Raw genomic sequence first — 22,044 nt, 5'->3', positions numbered from 1 at the left:
GACCTCACACCCCAGGTCCTTTTGTCATACTCAAACTCGGTGTGTGACACACTAATTGTACATATAAGGCAACTTGGTGTAGTTATATGAGCTACATATCGCCCTCCAGATGCCCCAAGCCATGTAGGCAAGTTTGAAGACTGCCTTATAAAAATAGAAGTTCTAGTCACATTAGAACAACACATAAGTGTACTTCTTATGGGAGACTTCAATCTGCCCAATGTCAGATGGCCCGAGGGCCTTTCTCTCCCAGGAATGACACGATGCGAACGAGGACAGGTGAGGTCCCTCCTAAACCTCATCAACACTCTGTACATGGCGCAAATAATACTCCAACCAACCAGGGCATCAGGAAGGGCATCGCTGTTAAAGTTCCAGAAGGGAAGGGTCTTCCTTTGATTCTGACATGCAGTGTCTGTGCAAGACCCTGCCTCAGTGAAGCTGGACTCAAAAGTCATCTTTGTAGTCATAAAGCAAGACATATGAGTGACAACCTGGCCACTGGTGGTGCTGTTACACACCATACTAATCATATCTGTCAGGCATGTGGAAGAGAGTGTAATTTGGCAGGAGGACTTAAACAACATGCATAGGTACATGAAGCCCAGTTACAACTACAGATGGCTATTGCCAGTAAAGGTTTTAGCTGCCAATTCTTGTCCAGACATTGTAGATCTTTAGCTGCGCTAAAAAGTCACATTCGATCACAGCACCAATAACAGTTAAGCTTCATGCAATGGCCATACTCGATAACGAGGGGGCAGCCATAATATATATATATATACACACACACATACATATAAGTCACATTAAGGATATTTAAACTTCTTATTGGAATAGTTTTATCCAAGTTACACTGGTTTATTCTTTTATATTTTGAAGAGATATTTCTTCAATGAATATATTATAAAAATATCAAATATTTAAAAGAAAGAAATGGAGAGATTTAATAGATATAAATTAATTTATTAATTAATTAACATTGCCTACAATTATTTCAATTCACACCCAACGCAGACTGCAAAACATTTAATAATGATAATAATATAAGTTTGCATTTTGAAGATTTTGAGTGAAATATTTTCAGGGCAAAGGACATTATGAAGTTTACATGTTGATCTTTTGAGATATTCCTACAGACTAAGTTGATGAAAGCGTGTTTATTATGTAGGTGTGTGTGCATGCATGCATTAATATTTATTTCAATATACTAAATGCCCTGATGCAGTATCAGGCAGTGGCTCTCATGACTTCTGATCTTAACTGACTGGAAGTGTTATCATGTACATTGTTTTGTCTTGGTATAAAAGATGGGCTACAGCAAATATTCTGCTCAATACCACAGATTTGCTTGTCAGTTGTTTGACCGTAACCAGTTGAGCATGTCCCTTAGTGGCTGATGATATATGCATCTCTGATCATGAGCAGAAGTAGTGGGGGAGCATCATAGCCATGTGTTGAGAGGGATTCTTTGGGATTTGAATGATTCACCTCTGGAAACATGGGTGTTTCATTCAACATCCTTAAACAACCCTTAATCAGGGACCTTTTGAGTGGGATGGGTTACCCAACCAGAAGAAAATTCTAACTGGGCCCTACCCGCAAGGTCATGCGCTGTTTATCTTGTTATGAGATCACCATGTCGTGCACATATGGTTGTGATGCATGTGCGCCTGGTGTACCCTTATCAGACGGGTAGTCATGATGGGTATACTGGGCTTCGTATATTTGTACCCCAGTGTCACTTTGATGGCATGCACTTCTCTCTCACTCAATAATAATAATAATAATAATAATAATGAAGTATATAAGAATAAAAATAAAGATTAATAATGAATAATAAAAATGAAATAATAATAAATTAATAATAAAAATAAAATAAAAGATTTTACAAAACATGCATGTCTTTGGTCTGTTTTAGTTTATGTGTGAGTGTATATTCATGTGTGTAGGTGTATGGATGCTTACTGCTTAAGTTTATGCGTGCATATGTGTGCTAGTATGAGATTATCAACTCAAATCAGTTTATTTATTTATATATGCATTTACAAGTATGGATGTCTGTCATTTATTTCAGTTTATACACACACACACACACACACTCATGCATAAACTGAAATAAACGATAGTCATCCATACTTGTAAACGCATATGTAAATAAATAAACTGATTTACATCATCTGTTCAATGCAACATCCCCTTTTTCATGCTGGTATGGGTTGAACGGCCCAACAAGAACAGGTGAAGCTTAAGGCTTTGTCAGATTCTGTGTCTGCTTTGGCATGGTTTCTTCAGCTGGATGCCCTTCCTAATACAACCACTTAATATATTGAGTGCTTTTTACATGGCAAATATGTATACATCATCATCATCATTGTTTAATGTCCGTTTTCCATGCTAGCATGGGTTGGACGGTTCGACCGGGGTCTGGGAAGCCAGGAGGCTGCACCAGGCTATAGTCTAATCTGGCAGTGTTTCTACAGCTGGATGCCCTTACGCCAACCACTCCGTGAGTGTAGTGAGTGCTTTTTATGTGCCAGGCAAGGCTGGTGCTTTTTATGTGCCACCGGCACGGAAGCCAGTCAAGGCGACGCTGGCATCAACCACGTACGGATGGTGCTTTTTACGTGCTAGGATAGGCTGGCAACGGCCACAATCAGTTGGTGCCTTTTACGTGCCACCGGCATGGAAGCCAGTCAAGGCAGCGCTGGGTGCTGGCATCAGCCATGCACAGATGGTGCATTTTACATGCCACCGGCACAGGTATCACAACTACAATTTCCAAACATACATATCTATATACAAACATATACATACTACACATCTACATTTCTATAACACCCTGTTTGCAGGATGACAGAGACCGTAAGCGTATCGAGACCTTAGAACGTAAGCAACAACTGAAACAGTTACACGATGAAGAAATGAATAGTCTAAAGGGGAAAACCAGTGTTACTTCAAACAAGATAACCAGGGCTCAGATTGAGAGTGATTTGATTGCACAAGCAACTCGTAAGTATTTCTTGTATGTGTCTTTCTTAATAGCCAAACAATGTACTTGATTTGCACCACATTGCACTTTTAAAAAATCATACCTTGCTTGTTACACTGCACATGTTTCTTCTTCATTATTGGTTTGCTATAAAGGGAAGAGCCTTTGCTCTTGCCCTTTGCAGCCCAGTTGATTGCTAGACTGCACCTATGATTGAAGCACTACACTAAAAGATATCTTGACAGCCACACTATACCTGTAAAATATAAATTTTGAAATCTATGCAGCTGTCAAGAGCATACTTAAATGCCTATGCTGCACCTGTAAAGAAGGTACTTAAATGTACATGCTGCTCATGTTAAAAACATACTTAAATGCTCATGCCGATCCTGTCAAAAACATACTTAGATGCCCAAGTTGCTGCTGTCAAAAACATAATTAAATGCACATGCTTCTCCTATCCACATCATACTTAAATGCCTGTGCTGCACCTATCAAAAACATACTTAAATGCCCATGCTGCACCTATCAAAATCATACTTAAATGCCCATGCTGCACCTATCAAAAACATACTTAAATGCCCATGCTGCACCTATCAAAAACATACTTAAATGCCCATGCTGCACCTATCAAAAACATACTTAAATGCCCATGCTGCACCTATCAAATACATACTTAAATGCCCATGCTGCACCTATCAAAAACATACTTAAATGCCATGCTGCACCTATCAAAATCATACTTAAATGCCCTGCTGCACCTATCAAATACATACTTAAATGCCCATGCTGCACCTATCAAAAACATACTTAAACGCCCATGCTGCACCTATCAAATACATACTTAAATGCCCATGCTGCACCTATCAAAAACATACTTAAATGCCCATGCTGCACCTATCAAAATCATACTTAAATGCCCATGCTGCACCTATCAAAAACATACTTAAATGCCCATGCTGCACCTATCAAAAACATATTTAAATGCCCATGCTGCACCTATCAAAAACATACTTAAAAGCCCATGCTGCACCTATCAAATACATACTTAAATGCCCATGCTGTACCTATCAAAAACATATTTAAATGCCCATGCTGCACCTATCAAAAACATACTTAAATGCCCATGCTGCACCTATGAAAAACATACTTAAATGCCCATGCTGCACCTATCAAATACATACTTAAATGCCCATGCTGCACCTATCAAAAACATACTTAAAAGCCCATGCTGCACCTATCAAATACATACTTAAATGCCCATGCTGTACCTATCAAAAACATATTTAAATGCCCATGCTGCACCTATCAAAAACATACTTAAATGCCCATGCTGCACCTATCAAAATCATACTTAAATGCCCATGCTGCACCTATCAAATACATACTTAAATGCCCATGCTGCACCTATCAAAACATACTTAAATGCCCATGCTGCACCTATCAAAAACATACTTAAATGCCCATGCTGCACCTATCAAAATCATACTTAAATGCCCATGCTGCACCTATCAAAATCATACTTAAATGCCCATGCTGCACCTATCAAAATCATACTTAAATGCCCATGCTGCACCTATCAAAAACATACTTAAATGCCCATGCTGCACCTATCAAAATCATACTTAAATGCCCATGCTGCACCTATCAAAAACATACTTAAATGCCCATGCTGCACCTATCAAATACATACTTAAATGCCCATGCTGCACCTATCAAAATCATACTTAAATGCCCATGCTGCACCTATCAAAATCATACTTAAATGCCCATGCTGCACCTATCAAAAACATACTTAAATGCCCATGCTGCACCTATCAAAATCATACTTAAATGCCCATGCTGCACCTATCAAAAACATACTTAAATGCCCATGCTGCACCTATCAAATACATACTTAAATGCCCATGCTGCACCTATCAAAAACATACTTAAATGCCCATGCTGCACCTATCAAAATCATACTTAAATGCCCATGCTGCACCTATCAAAAACATACTTAAATGCCCATGCTGCACCTATCAAAAACATACTTAAATGCCCATGCTGCACCTATCAAATACATACTTAAATGCCCATGCTGCACCTATCAAAATCATACTTAAATGCCCATGCTGCACCTATCAAAATCATACTTAAATGCCCATGCTGCACCTATCAAAAACATACTTAAATGCCCATGCTGCACCTATCAAATACATACTTAAATGCCCATGCTGCACCTATCAAAAACATACTTAAATGCCCATGCTGCACCTATCAAAAACATACTTAAATGCCCATGCTGCACCTATGAAAAGCATACATAAATGCCCATACTGCACCTATCAAAATCATACTTAAATGCCCATGCTGCACCTATCAAAAACATACTTAAATGCCCATGCTGCACCTATCAAATACATACTTAAATGCCCATGCTGCACCTATCAAAAACATACTTAAATGCCCATGCTGCACCTATCAAATACATACTTAAATGCCCATGCTGCACCTATCAAAAACATACTTAAATGCCCATGCTGCACCTATCAAATACATACTTAAATGCCCATGCTGCACCTATCAAAAACATACTTAAATGCCCATGCTGCACCTATCAAAATCATACTTAAATGCCCATGCTGCACCTATCAAATACATACTTAAATGCCCATGCTGCACCTATCAAAAACATACTTAAATGCCCATGCTGCACCTATCAAAATCATACTTAAATGCCCATGCTGCACCTATCAAAAACATACTTAAATGCCCATGCTGCACCTATCAAAAACATATTTAAATGCCCATGCTGCACCTATCAAAAACATACTTAAATGCCCATGCTGCACCTATCAAATACATACTTAAATGCCCATGCTGTACCTATCAAAAACATATTTAAATGCCCATGCTGCACCTATCAAAAACATACTTAAATGCCCATGCTGCACCTATCAAATACATACTTAAATGCCCATGCTGCACCTATCAAAAACATACTTAAATGCCCATGCTGCACCTATCAAAAACATACTTAAATGCCCATGCTGCACCTATCAAAATCATACTTAAATGCCCATGCTGCACCTATCAAAATCATACTTAAATGCCCATGCTGCACCTATCAAAATCATACTTAAATGCCCATGCTGCACCTATCAAAATCATACTTAAATGCCCATGCTGTACCTATCAAAACATACTTAAATGCCCATGCTGCACCTATCAAAAACATACTTAAACGCCCATGCTGCACCTATCAAATACATACTTAAATGCCCATGCTGCACCTATCAAAAACATACTTAAATGCCCATGCTGCACCTATCAAATACATACTTAAATGCCCATGCTGCACCTATCAAAAACATACTTAAATGCCCATGCTGCACCTATCAAAAACATACTTAAATGCCCATGCTGCACCTATCAAATACATACTTAAATGCCCATGCTGCACCTATCAAAATCATACTTAAATGCCCATGCTGCACCTATCAAATACATACTTAAATGCCCATGCTGCACCTATCAAAAACATACTTAAATGCCCATGCTGCACATATCAAAATCATACTTAAATGCCCATGCTGCACCTATCAAAAACATACTTAAATGCCCATGCTGCACCTATCAAAAACATATTTAAATGCCCATGCTGCACCTATCAAAAACATACTTAATGCCCATGCTGCACCTATCAAATACATACTTAAATGCCCATGCTGCACCTATCAAATACATACTTAAAAGCCCATGCTGCACCTATCAAATACATACTTAAATGCCCATGCTGTACCTATCAAAAACATACTTAAATGCCCATGCTGCACCTATCAAATACATACTTAAATGCCCATGCTGCACCTATCAAAAACATACTTAAATGCCCATGCTGCACCTATCAAAAACATACTTAAATGCCCATGCTGCACCTATCAAAATCATACTTAAATGCCCATGCTGCACCTATCAAATACATACTTAAATGCCCATCTGCACCTATCAAAAACATACTTAAATGCCCATGCTGCACCTATCAAATACATACTTAAATGCCCATGCTGCACCTATCAAAATCATACTTAAATGCCCATGCTGCACCTATCAAATACATACTTAAATGCCCATGCTGCACCTATCAAAAACATACTTAAATGCCCATGCTGCACCTATCAAAATCATACTTAAATGCCCATGCTGCACCTATCAAATACATACTTAAATGCCCATGCTGCACCTATCAAAAACATACTTAAATGCCCATGCTGCACCTATCAAAATCATACTTAAATGCCCATGCTGCACCTATCAAAAACATACTTAAATGCCCATGCTGCACCTATCAAAAACATATTTAAATGCCCATGCTGCACCTATCAAAAACATACTTAAATGCCCATGCTGCACCTATCAAATACATACTTAAATGCCCATGCTGCACCTATCAAATACATACTTAAAAGCCCATGCTGCACCTATCAAATACATACTTAAATGCCCATGCTGTACCTATCAAAAACATACTTAAATGCCCATGCTGCACCTATCAAAAACATACTTAAATGCCCATGCTGCACCTATCAAATACATACTTAAATGCCCATGCTGCACCTATCAAAAACATACTTAAATGCCCATGCTGCACCTATCAAAAACATACTTAATGCCCATGCTGCACCTATCAAATACATACTTAAATGCCCATGCTGCACCTATCAAAACATACTTAAATGCCCATGCTGCACCTATCAAAATCATACTTAAATGCCCATGCTGCACCTATCAAAAACATACTTAAATGCCCATGCTGCACCTATCAAAATCATACTTAAATGCCCATGCTGCACCTATCAAAAACATACTTAAATGCCCATGCTGCACCTATCAAAAACATACTTAAATGCCCATGCTGCACCTATCAAAATCATACTTAAATGCCCATGCTGCACCTATCAAATACATACTTAAATGCCATGCTGCACCTATCAAAACATACTTAAATGCCCATGCTGCACCTATCAAAATCATACTTAAATGCCCATGCTGCACCTATCAAAAACATACTTAAATGCCCATGCTGCACCTATCAAAAACATATTTAAATGCCCATGCTGCACCTATCAAAAACATACTTAATGCCCATGCTGCACCTATCAAATACATACTTAAATGCCCATGCTGTACCTATCAAAAACATACTTAATGCCCATGCTGCACCTATCAAAAACATACTTAAATGCCCATGCTGCACCTATCAAAAACATACTTAAATGCCCATGCTGCACCTATCAAAACATACTTAAATGCCCATGCTGCACCTATCAAAACATACTTAAATGCCCATGCTGCACCTATCAAAAACATACTTAAATGCCCATGCTGCACCTATCAAAATCATACTTAAATGCCCATGCTGCACCTATCAAAATCATACTTAAATGCCCATGCTGCACCTGTCAAAATCATACTTAAATGCCCATGCTGCACCTATCAAAATCATACTTAAATGCCCATGCTGCACCTATCAAAACATACTTAAATGCCCATGCTGCACCTATCAAAAACATACTTAAATGCCCATGCTGCTCCTATCAAAAACATACTTAAATGCCCATGCTGCACCTATCAAAAACATACTTAAATGCCCATGCTGCACCTATCAAATACATACTTAAATGCCCATGCTGCACCTATCAAAACATACTTAAATGCCCATGCTGCACCTATCAAAAACATACTTAAATGCCCATGCTGCACCTATCAAAATCATACTTAAATGCCCATGCTGCACCTATCAAAATCATACTTAAATGCCCATGCTGCACCTATCAAAATCATACTTAAATGCCCATGCTGCACCTATCAAAACATACTTAAATGCCCATGCTGCACCTATCAAAAACATACTTAAATGCCCATGCTGCACCTATCAAAAACATACTTAAATGCCCATGCTGCACCTATCAAAAACATACTTAAACGCCCATGCTGCACCTATCAAATACATACTTAAATGCCCATGCTGCACCTATCAAAAACATACTTAAATGCCCATGCTGCACCTATCAAATACATACTTAAATGCCCATGCTGTACCTATCAAAAACATATTTAAATGCCCATGCTGCACCTATCAAAAACATACTTAAATGCCCATGCTGCACCTATCAAAAACATACTTAAATGCCCATGCTGCACCTATCAAATACATACTTAAATGCCCATGCTGCACCTATCAAAACATACTTAAATGCCCATGCTGCACCTATCAAAAACATACTTAAATACCCATGCTGCACCTATCAAAATCATACTTAAATGCCCATGCTGCACCTATCAAAATCATACTTAAATGCCCATGCTGCACCTATCAAAAACATACTTAAATGCCCATGCTGCACCTATCAAAATCATACTTAAATGCCCATGCTGCACCTATCAAAAACATACTTAAATGCCCATGCTGCACCTATCAAAATCATACTTAAATGCCCATGCTGCACCTATCAAAAACATACTTAAATGCCCATGCTGCACCTATCAAATACATACTTAAATGCCCATGCTGCACCTATCAAAAACATACTTAAATGCCCATGCTGCACCTATCAAAAACATACTTAAATGCCCATGCTGCACCTATGAAAAGCATACATAAATGCCCATACTGCACCTATCAAAATCATACTTAAATGCCCATGCTGCACCTATCAAAAACATACTTACATCATCATCATCATCGTCTAACGTCCGTTTTCCATGCTAGCATGGGTTGGATGGTTCGACTGGGGTCTGGGAAGCCAGGAGGCTGCACCAGGCACCAGTCTGATCTGGCAGTGTTTCTACAGCTGGATGCCCTTCCTAACGCCAACCACTCCGTGAGTGTAGTGGGTGCTTTTTAACGTGCCACCAGTACAGGTGCCAGGAGAGGCTGGCAACGGCTATGATCGGTTGGTGCTTTTTACGTGCCAGGGGCATTTATCAAAGATTTCCTCCGACTCACTTCCCAAGGACTGGGATAAACAAAACTTAGCATCATTATTAGTCCTTCTATACATGGCCTCCACCAATGAGGAGAAACTTCTCCCATCCCTTTATGCAGCTATGAAGACCTTGTCTGTATAAATCAATAAGTTGCATCTGGAGCCAAGAGTTTACCTTGGAAATAAGCTCATCATCATCCAAAAATTGTTTCCTCTGTCAAAAAGACTTCATGGTTGGAAAGAGATGGGAGTCAGATGGCGCTAGAGGTTGGGAAAAGAAGTTGGGATGAGGAAGGATTTCATAGCTGTAGGAATATGCTTTTATCTGGGCAACACGTGCATTGGGAATGGGCTCCTTTGGTCAGCATGCCATACCTCTCTGTTTTAATGGCATCCCACCAATTTCTGCAGCAGAGAAGCATAATATGCCCCATTAATTGTGGTGCCCTTTGCCATTAAATCCTTCATCACTACTCCATGCTTGTCCCAAAAGACAGCATCACCTTGCCTAGTGAGGGTTGGACACTAGCCTTCTTTGGAGATGGTGCATTATGATGCTTCCATTGCTTCAACTGGACTTTAGTCTTAGGATTCATGTTTTATCTTGTGTGATAAGTCTGCCAAAAAAGTCCTCCTCATTTGTTTGGGCCTATGCCAGGAGCGTAACTAGCCCGCTTATGCATACCTTTTCCTTCTTTGGTCACTAAACTCTGCTTGCAAAGACCTGTTGAGGCAAGTGAAATCAAAATCAAAATCAGCGACTGGCATCCGTGCTAGGAGGGTACAAAGAGCACCATACGAGTGCGATCGTTTGACAGAGCGGCTAACCGGCTTCCATGCCAGTGGCACATAAATGGGCACCATTCAAGTGTGATCATTACCAGCATCGCCTTACTGGCACTCGAGCCCTGTGCTAGTAGGGTGCCAAGAGCACCATCCGAGTGTGGTCATTGCCAGAGCAGCTATCTGGCCTCCGTGCTGGTGGCACGTAAAAGGGCACCTTTCGAGCATGATCGTTGCCAACATCGCCTTACTGGCACATGTAAAAAGATTCGAGCGAGGTTGTTGCCAGTACCGCCTGACTGGCCCCCATGCCGGTGGCACGTAAAAAGCACCCACTACACTCTCGGAATGGTTGGCGTTAGGAAGGGCATCCAGCTGTAGAAACTCTGCCGGATCAAGATTGGAGCTTGGTGCAGCTATCTGGCTTGCCAGCCCTTAGTCAAAATCGTCCAACCCATGCTAGCATGGAAAGCAGACGTTAAATGATGATGATGATGATTGCTAAAAGAGACTGGGAGCAATTGACTTGTTCCTGCTTCTGAAAAAGTGTGAGCATCCAAGGAATCCATCATGCAGACAACTTCCGCATATACAAAAGGTCGTGAATGATTTTTCCCACAGACCCTACATTTATCTTCACTTCTTGGCTAGTTGTCAAATAGTTACGTGGCAGTCCTCCAAAATGGCAGCTTCCACTTTATGGATGGTGCCATCATCAATGGCAGAATGTGGTCATCCAGGAATAGGAGCAGTTTCCACCGATGTCTGACCACATTTGCACTAGCAATGCCAGTGCTTGGCTATGTCGTATGATGATGCATCACCACCATAAACTTCTTTCATCTCATCAAAAGTCTCTTTCAGTGTATGACCTTTCAAGTATCCTGATCACTGGAAGATATTAAGCGACTAGAATCTTTCGATCACCTCTGTCTACGCCGCATCCTTCGTGTCCGATGGCATTACTTTGTCTCCAACAATTTGGTGCGACACCAGTGCAGAATCACCTCCCTCCAACAAGTCATCCTAACGAGACATCTGCGTTGGCTGGGTCATGCCCTCCGTTGTCAACCAGGAGAATTCATCTACGAAGCAATTGCCCCAGCTCCCCTTCAGGGTTGGTGAAAGCAATGTGGTGGACAACGAAAAACCTGGCTGATGACAGTCAAGGCTGATCTGGAACCCAACCTAGGCCCCCATATCTATGGTGTTCGCCGCTGGAATAAGGAGTGGTTGGAGATCACGCTGTCGTTAGCCTCAAATCGCCAGGTCTGGTCAGCGTTTGTGAGATGCAGCATTGAGAATGAATGAAGCCAGCTCAACCCACCCCGGGTGAATACTGTCTCAAGTCAAGTCAAGTCAACCTGATCACTGATCTGCATTCAACTGCCTCCATTATAACACCTTAGTCCACTTCAGCAGCGTAAAAGACAAACTGATTCTAGTGGAATGCTGCAATTTACAATGTGACATGTAGAGACATGTATGGTTATATCTGTACCGATTCTGTTTCCTGCAATAACTGGAAGGAGGTCAGGGGAAGTCTTTAATGAACACCCCCTCGTAAATGCCCATGCTACACCTGTCAATGACATACTAAAATGCCCATGTTGCTTTTGTGAAAATCATACTTCTGGCTCCGATATGGCAAAAAGCACAAAGTTAGTAAAGGTGCTATAATGACCCTACTTGCCAAACTGATGTATTTGTACATGGTGAGAGGTTGAATAGAACTCAAATTCACGACTTCGAATATTGAATTTTAGCAAGATTTTCAAGAAATGGGTGAACTAACTGCTAACTCAACAGATATTTCTGTGATAAAATGCTCTAAATTGAGTTTAATAAGTCTTCTAGAGCCCAAACTTAGCATGAAATTGTGTTGCAGAAGCCTGCACCAAACTTTTGTGTCTGTTTTGGCAGGGTTTTTACAGCTGGATACCCTTCTTAACACCAACCACCCAGCAGAATGAACTGAGTGCTTTTTACGTGGCACAAGCATAGGTGGGGTCAGCTTGACATGATTTTTACAGCTGGATGTCCTTCCAAACCCCTACCACTTTACAGTGTGGACTGAATGCTTTTAAGTGGCATCAGCACTGGCAGGGTCACCAAGTAATTTGCAAGACAAAGATCCTTTGAGAGGAGAGGGTGGGGGGCACTAGAGTGGGTGATCTTGTGTCAAATGATGAAAGGTTTTAGGGATACAGAAAGACAGAAACAGGTGTCTTGCTGTAGGGGAGGTCCATGGTTTCCTGGCCAGAGAGAGAAATGAGGATAGAAACAGGCATGCTGCTGTAAAGGAGATAGGAGATACATGGTTACTCAACTTGAGGGAAGAGAAAGAGAGAGGGAGTGGGAGAGAGAGCAGGCGAGAGATGGGGACAAAATGCCAGGCATACTCAGAAGGGACGGGGATCAGAATATAAATGAGAAGATATTTGAGTGAAAAAAAGAGAGAGACGGTGGCAAGTACCAGGGCATACCCTTGAGGTATAGAGGTCATAAATATAAGTGGCAGGGAATTGCCAAAGAAGCATGAGTAGATAGTGGAGGAAGGGAATGAAGTGGGTGGTGAAAAGCTGGGTGTATAGAGGGTTTGGGGCTACTGGATAGCAATGATACAGTGAACAGGGCCATGAGAACAGGACTGGGGAGTGAGAGATAAGGGTAGTGCATGAAAGAGAAGTGAGGAAGAGATGTTGTTTTGGTGGGGTATGTGAAAAGTTTTCTTGTCAAGTGAGGGTTGAACATACGGTGCTTTAAGGACTCCGTTGCGCCGACATAGGCGCAGCTTCTCAAGAACTTCATATATTGTGCAGTGATATAATTTTGTAGACTATTAGTGGCAGGTGTGGTGTTTTTCCATTTCTGATTTTGAATCTTCATCATCGTTTAACGTCCATTTTCCATGCTAGCAAGGGTTGGACGGTTCGACTGGGGTCTGGGAAGCCATGGAGGCTGCACCAGGCTCTAGTCTGATCTGGCAGTGTTTCTACAGCTGGATGCCCTTCCTAACGCCAACCACTCTGTGAGTGTAGTGGGTGCTTTTTATGTGCCACTGGCACAGGGGCCAGGCGAGGCTGGTAATGGTCACAATCGGTTGGTGCTTTTTATGTGCCACCGGCACTGGTATCACAACTATAATTTCCATTGATTTTTTTTTATCGATTTCAATTTCACTTGCATCAACAGGTCTTCACAAGCAGAGTTTTATGTCCAATGGCTACATCCCAGGTATAGGCCACGGGTTATGGTCTCACTTGGCTTGTCTGGTCTTCCTAAGCACAGCATATTTCCAAAGGTCTCGGTCATTAGTCATTGCCTCGGTGAGACCTAATGTTCGAAGGTCGTGCTTCACCACTTCATCCTGGGTCTACCTCTTCCACAGCTTCCCTCAACCGCTAGGGTGTGGCACTTTTTCACACAGCTATCCTTATCCATTCCCGCCACATGACCATACCAGTGCCGTCGTCTCTCTTGCACACCACATCTGATGCTTCTTAGGTCCAACATTTCTCTCAAGGTACTTACACTCTGTCAAGTATGAACACTGGCATTACACATCCATCGGAGTATACTGGCTTCATATTTGTTTTGGATTTTTCTTTTTCTTTCTTTCCTACTAAAGAGTTTGTTGTAAGTTACAGATGTTGTTAATGCCTTTAATTGATGTTTTTAATGCTTCAAGCAAGAAATTACTTTTCACTTTTTGTTTGTTTTTTTAATCTAGGTCTACATGCAATTCTGAGAAAGATATCAGGTGGTTGTGGGATGTGCTCCCTTAAATTACACATCTTTTCATTTAAAAATATTTTTGAATTTTTTTTTATTACTGAAAAGTTTCTCGTATTGTTTTTAAGTGCATGGTGCAAATAAAATTGGCCAAAATCGGTTTGGAAGGAAGGTTGTGGGAAAAAAATAAATTTTTCATAGGAAGCTCCCTTCCCCCAAATCATTTACGAAACCATGATTCAAAAATAAATTGGAAAAAATCCGTCAAAAATCCAACTTATGTGGGCATTCTGATCTGAAACTTTGCCATTTATAACCATTTTTAATTAACAATCAAAGTTTTATTGAAATTTTATGTTCCAAAATCAGGATTTAGTTTTGTACCAAGTAAAAATATGCCAAAACTTAAGTCCCTCTTAACTAGGTCTGAAAACACTGCAAAATTGACTGTTTGTGACATGTATCAAGATAGGCTTTGCATTAATATTTACAAAATAGTCAAAAAGGTGTATCCTTCGAAGAACCTAAAAAAAAAACTAAGCAACTGCTATACCATGGTCACTATTAATTTGTGTAATTGGAAGATGATATCACCTCAGTTTCAAAGATATGTCATCACAAATCATCATCATCATTATTTAGCATCTGTTTTCCATATTCCTTACTGGCACTCGAGCCCTGTGTTAGTAGGATATTAAGAGCACCATCCGAGCGTGATTGTTGCCAGAGCAGCTAACTAGCTTCTGTGCCGGTGGCACATAAAAGACGCCATTCGAGCGTGATCGTTACCAGCATTGCCTTACTGGCACCTGTGCCTGTGGCACGTGTAAAAAGATTTGAGCGAGGTCATTGCCAGTACTGCCGGACTGGCCCCATGCCAGTGGCACGCAAAAGCACCCACTACACTCTCAGAGTAGTTGGCGTTAGGAAGGGCATCCAGCTGTAGAAACTCTGCCAGATCAAGATTGGAGCCTGGTGCAGCCATCTGGTTCGCCAGCCCTCAGTCAAACCGTCCAACCCATGCTAGCATGGAAAGCGGACGTTAAACGATGATGATGATGTATGAGTTGGATGGTTTGACAGGAGCTGGCCAGATGAAGAGCTGCCTAGGTTCCATATCTGTTTTGGTATAGTTTCTACACCTGGATGCCCTTCCTAATGCCAACCACTTTACAAAGTGTACTGGGTGCTTTTACACAGCACTGGCATGGGTGTGTTTACATGGCACCAGTACAGGTGCTTCTTATATGACACCAACACCTATGAGCCCACAAGATTAGGGATGCTCAGCTAGAGTGTCATGCAAGGATAGCTTAGCTTGATGTGTTTTCTCAGGCACAGCAAACTTCCAGGAGTCTCGGTTCCTGTCGTTCCCTCAGTGAATCCTAACATCTGTAATATGGCTAATTATATATTTAGGCTAATTAAGCAAAATTTTGACCATTTCACTGACCATTCAAATTTTCATCTCTTCTAAAATAGTCATCCACATTTCACAAATGAAATATCAAAATGTTTCTTATTGGGTGCTCTACATGAAAAAGTACAATAGAAATTACATTTAAATATTTCTAAAAATTCATAGTGATACCTATGCCCACACTACATCTATCAAAAACATATTTAGATGCTCATGCTGCACTTGTGAAAAACATATTTAAATGCCTGCACTGCCCCTGTCAAAAACATACTTAAATGTACCTGTGAAAAACATACTTAAATGCCCACACTGCATCTGTCAAAAGCATACCTTGACTTCCACACTGCACCTACCAACGACATACTTCAACATTTACACTGCACCTGTCAGTGACATACCTTAATATCTACAGTACTTCTGTCAAAAACGTACCTTAACATCCACTCTGCACTTGTCAAAGACATACATTGACATCCACACTGCACTTGTCAGAAACATTCTTTGACAACCATACTGTGCCAGTCAAGAGTATGCGTATTACATTGTTGTTCATGTTTATATAATATACACTGTATTTTGATGTGAAACGTTTACTTTTGTCTTATATCCTTTCTCACTTATTTCTTATAATATGAAACATAAACTAATGCATGTTTTTCTTTTTATTTTGGAAACCAGCAAAAAAAAGAGAAACTTCACCTGATTATGATCTTCCTCCCCTGGAAGAAAATTTAAACAGAGCTGTAGACGATAGCTTAGAAGCTAGAACTGTTGATGAAGCTCTGTCTTTACTCAGGTATGTAGAGGAGATTTTAAAGATACAGATAAGGAAATAATTCGATAAATCGATGAATCAATTAACCTTATCACCATAAGCATCATTATTATATCATCAGCAGCAGCAGCATAATCATCGTCTTCATCCTCATCGTTATATCATGATCATTGTCATCATCATCATCATCACCACCACCATCATCATCGTGACTACACAACCACCACCACTACCATCATCATCATCCTCCTCCTCATCATCGTCATCATCATTGTTATTGTCTCGATACCCAAACTGAACTTCGACCGTATTGATAGGGTTGATTAGGGTTGCTGCAACCCTAATCAATATGGAGATTTTAAAGATAGAGATAAGGAAATAATTTATTCTCAAATGCAGAATAATGCTAACAGAATAGAATGAACAAGATTAATTATCCATATTTTACAGAAAAATTTGCCAGTGGCCAGCCATGAGGCAAAATATGGATTATTTATCTTGTTCATTCTATTCTGTTAGCATTATTCTGCATTTGAGAATAAATTATTTCCTTATCCTGTTGTGTCTGGGGAGAGTCATTTTCTTTTTGTGCCCAGTAAAATTTCCACTTTTTTCTTATTTTTATAGTCCTAAAATTTTCGTTGCGTCTTCCAGGCCCCAATTGAACAGCCTCCTGGCTTCCCAGACCCTGGTTGAACTGTCCAACCCGTGCTAGCATGGAAAACGGACGTTAAATGATGATAATGATGATGATGCATATATATTAATGATACTCTGTTATTTTGATTCAATTTCTGCAACTGGTCATCAACTTATATCCTGTCACTAGTAAGTGTTGTATCTTCAGCAAAGGCAGCTAATATTTGCTTCTCTCTGATAGGCCATGCCAACAGTTTTTGACAACCATGAACTTGAAGATGTGTGATTTTCATTGAGAAAGATACAATAATGGTTTCATGTTGTCTACCCTCGAGATGCAGGAGTCCTATTTAAGTCTTAGGCATTGGAATTGGTTCACATGACAGCATTGATGAGCCTTTGCGAACACATTCAGGGACTAGCACTCCTCTAAGCCCTGTATACCTTAATCACAGAATCACTTTCTGCTATTTGACCTATAACTGGGGGCCTTGACAGGTTCTACCATCCCAAACTAGAATATATCTGAGAGTAATGGTGACTAACGAGTGATTCTGTACTCCCCAAAACTCTTGATTTCCAAGACTGAAGCCTCACCACTGGATGTAGTTTTCACTGCCCTGCCCAGACAAAATATTTACCATGGGGAGATGAATCTATTCACTTTATATAGCTCCAGCTTGCTTCTGATAGAGCAAACCTAATGACTAAATAGAATCCACTGATCTATAGCTCCAAATATTTTATACCTCTGTCAAGTTGAGGAACACGCAGTGATGTATAGTGCTCTGTAACAGTCTTGGTCAAAAGCATATCTTTTATTTTGTTTCATTTATTAGACTGCAGCCATTGTTAGAGCATTGCCTTGAAAGTTTTAGTGAAACAAATTAACCCCCTTACGTATATTTTTTAAAGTCTGGTACATATTTTGTTGACTACTTTTGCAGAACTGCTTAGTTGTGGGGTTGTAAACAAACCAACACTGGTTTTCAAGCAATGGAGGAGGACAAAGACACATACATGTGTATGTATGTATGTGTGTGTGTGTGTGTTGTGTGTGTGTGTGTGTGGAGGCGCAATGGCCCAGTGGTTAGGGCAGCGGACTCACGGTTGTAGGATCACGGTTTTGATTCCCAGACTGGGTGTTGTGAGTGTTTATTGAGTGATAACCTGGTCGGTCACGGTTATATATATATATATATATATATATATATATCATTATCATCATCATTTAATGTCCATGACCCATACTGCATGGGTTGGACTATTTGACAAGGATCTGATGGGTCCAAGGATTGCATCTCATGCCAGTGTCTGCTTTGGCATAGTTTCTATGGTTGGATACCCTTCCTAATACCAGTCATTTTATAGTGTGTGTGTTACAGTATTAACCAGGACATAAGGAGCTATTAAACACCACCAGTCACAATGCACTTTCAATTTTGCCTTGATTGCTCCAGTCTGATCTGGCAGTGTTTCTACAGCTGGATGTCCTTCCTAACGCCAACCACTCCGTGAGTGTAGTGGGTCCTTTTTACGTGCCAGGCGAGGCTGGCAACGGCCACGATTGCTTGGTGCTTTTTACGTGCCACCGGCACAGAAGCCAGTCGAGGCAGCGCTGGCATCGACCACGTACAGACGGTGCTTTTTACGTGCCACCAGCACAGGTGCCAGGGGAGGCTGGCAGCGGCCACGATTGCTTGGTGCTTTTTACATGCCACCTGCACGGAAGCCAGTCAAGGCAGTGCTGGCATCGGCCACATATGGATGATGCTTTTTTTAGGTACCAGGGTAGGCTGGCAACAGTCACGATTGGTTGGTGCTTTTTACGTGCCACCGGCATGGAAGCCATACGATTCTTTTAATTCATTAAAAAAAATTTTTTCTTTCATATTTAGTGTTTTCATTTTGATTGTGTCCTTTAAAAAGAAATGATAAAAACAAAAGTAGGAAAGTAAATTTTTATCACCATGACTGAAATTTTTTTTCACTTTCAGTGTAAAGGAACCAGAAGTTGACAGACATCCTGAAAAGCGTATCAAAGCTGCTTACAACAAATTTGAAGAGAGACGATTGCCTGTTCTGAAGCAGGAAAATCCCAACATGCGTTTGTCACAATTGAAGCACATGCTGAAGAAAGAATGGATGAAGTCTTCTGAGAATCCCATGGTTCAGTGCCTCTCAGCCAACTGAAACAGGATATTGAATAGATTTCTTGATTGTCTAAATTGGAATATGATTAGCTGTTCACATTGTGGGCTGAAATAAATTAAATTATGCTTACCTACATCATCACGTAAATACACACACACCTACAGACATTTTGAAATGTTATCAGAAAATTCTGGCAGTATTCCTTGTCAGATATTTGTGTGCACACAAACACACACACACACACATGCATACACATACTCATTTACAGGAGATTTAACATTCCCAGAACTTTAGGCTTCAAGTTTAGACTAATTTATTTTTACTGACTTTGTAAAGATTCTTGTTTGAAATCCAAGAATTTCTTTAAAAAAAAATCTTTGTATTCTAACTACTCTGTAAATTGTCCGAGAAATATTGTTGGTTATGTAAACCTGCACAATTACTGCATGAAAATTTCTAAAATGTCTTCTTGAATTGAATCTGAACAAATATACCTACCTTGTGCAGGCCTGGGGCTTGCAGTTAAATTAGAAATGCTAAGTTTTGGGGATTTTTTTGTTTTTGTTTTTGTGTGTCACATTCCTTAATGATAACTTCTGCTTTAGTCTCTTTTCCAATACAAAAGTATGAAATTCCCACCAAAAGAAGGCTGACATTTGAAATAATCTCTGAACGGTTTCTATTTATTAATAAATTAAAGTTAGAATTGAAATCGTAACAGTTTTAAAATGACAAATCAACAAAATGATTGCTTCTTTGTGTTCTTGAATTACATCTAACATCAAGCAATTGGGGTTTCTCTGAAGTGAAAGCTAAAGATTGATTTGTATATTAAGAAATATAGTGGCTACATCAGAACTGTAATTTGTTTTTGTTGTTCTTTCATAATGTGTTTATTGTTCTCCAACCATTCTTCTGATGTTGTATGGGGAAGACGGTTCTCACGTGTTTAAATATTTTACATATTGAGTCAGTGTTTCTGCAGCTGAATGTTTACTTTCTGCAGCTTATGACCAAAATCTGTGACACACTTCACTGGAATGTCTTTTAGTCAATTAGATTGTTGTATACTGAGTCAAGTACGTTAACACCAACATCAAAATGAAAATCAAATGGAAATTGTAGTTAAGATACCCGTGACACGTTAAAAGCACCATCTGAACGTGGCAGTTGCCAGCGCCACCTGACTGGCTTCTGTGCCGGTGGCATGTAAAAGGCACCAACCGAACATGGCAGATGCCAGCACCACCTGACTGGCATCTGTGTTAGTGACACGTAAAAGCACCAACCGATCGTGGCCGTTTGCCAGCCTCGTCTGGCCCCTGTGCCGGTGGCATGTAAAAAGCACCCACTACACTCATGGAGTGGTTGGCATTAGGAAGGTCATCCAGCTGTAGAAACACTGCCAGATCAGCCTGGAGCCTGGTGCAGCCTCCTGATTTCCCAGACCCCGGTTGAACCGTCCAACCCATGCTAGCATGGAAAACGGATGTTAAACAATGATGATGAATGTTCTGTTTCTTGCCCTGGAACACTGTAACATTGTAAAACTTATGTTAATCTGTTTGAGTGACAAAAACCGCCTCGTTATCTTGACTGATGTCTTGCACAGTGACTTTGTTTAAAGCAGTGGTTCTCAGCCATCTTTTGTCTATTGACCCCTTTGATTCCTTTTTACTTGGGTGGGCCCTCATAGCTTCCTTCTGTTTCCGTGTGCCAAATCCACTCACAAAACTTTGGTCGGTCCGAGGCTATAGTAGAAGACAGTGGTGTCACGTAGTGGAATTGAACCCGGAACCATGTGATTGGTAAGCAAGCTACTTACCACACAGCCACTCCTGCACCTATATATATAAATATATCTGTATGTGTATATATATATATATATATATATACATACATATATATATACGTGTATATACCCACACACGCATATATACTATCTAAAACTAAATAAAAACCTGATTAAGTGCAAAGGGTAGTACTAGATATTGTTCGTACTTTATATAGTTGTGGGGTGTAATTAAATGTAAATTATAAGGTAGTCAATGTTTATTTGTTAAAGGTACCAGCAGAAAAGTTGCATGCTGGAGCAGTGCCTTCATTCGATTAAATCGACCGCAGGACTTATTCTTTGTAGGGCTCGTACATAATCTATCGTTCTCTATTGCTGAACCACTAAGTTATGGGGAGGTGAACACACCGGCACCGGTATGTATACATAGAACCCTTCACATGGTCAGAGATTTAGGGACATACTCATCAAGAAATTTGATGAGAGGGAGGAGGAGCTACAGACGTCGGACATAGAAGGTAGCTGGAAATTCCTACGGGACAGCTTGCCGAGTGCCACAGACCAAGTCTGTGGATGGTGCAAAGTCCCTCCCAGACCTAGAGTTACGTGGTGGTGGAATAGTACAGTAGACGAAGTCATTAGAGCAAAGAAACAGGCCTGGAAAGCCTGGAGGGATGGGGGTAGCAGGGAACTGTACCAGGTAGCCAAAAGGGAGGCTGGGCGGCAGGTATACATAGGCAAAGATGAAGCAGAAAAGAAGTTTGCCAATGTCCTGCGACG

General features: G+C 40.4%; 1 protein-coding gene across 1 annotated transcript in view; it reads left to right on the top strand.

Annotated features, from left to right (window-relative positions):
• The window catches only part of LOC115230430 (coiled-coil domain-containing protein 124), a 36,004-nt gene extending 15,671 nt beyond the window's left edge, over nucleotides 1-20,333 (top strand). The window contains exons 3-5 of the mRNA XM_029800624.2: nucleotides 2,853-3,012; nucleotides 16,580-16,697; nucleotides 19,313-20,333. Coding sequence (XP_029656484.1) covers nucleotides 2,925-3,012; nucleotides 16,580-16,697; nucleotides 19,313-19,508 — 402 coding nt within the window. The 5' untranslated portion in view covers nucleotides 2,853-2,924 and the 3' untranslated portion in view covers nucleotides 19,509-20,333. The remainder of the gene's footprint in view (nucleotides 1-2,852; nucleotides 3,013-16,579; nucleotides 16,698-19,312) is intronic.
• The last annotated feature ends 1,711 nt before the right edge of the window (nucleotides 20,334-22,044 follow it).

This window comes from Octopus sinensis, unplaced genomic scaffold (genome assembly GCF_006345805.1).
Source record: "Octopus sinensis unplaced genomic scaffold, ASM634580v1 Contig15547, whole genome shotgun sequence".
Classification (NCBI taxonomy): Eukaryota; Metazoa; Mollusca; class Cephalopoda; order Octopoda; family Octopodidae; genus Octopus; species Octopus sinensis.
The sequence above is the reverse complement of the archived record's forward strand: the minus strand, read 5'-3'. Positions and strand labels throughout refer to the sequence as shown.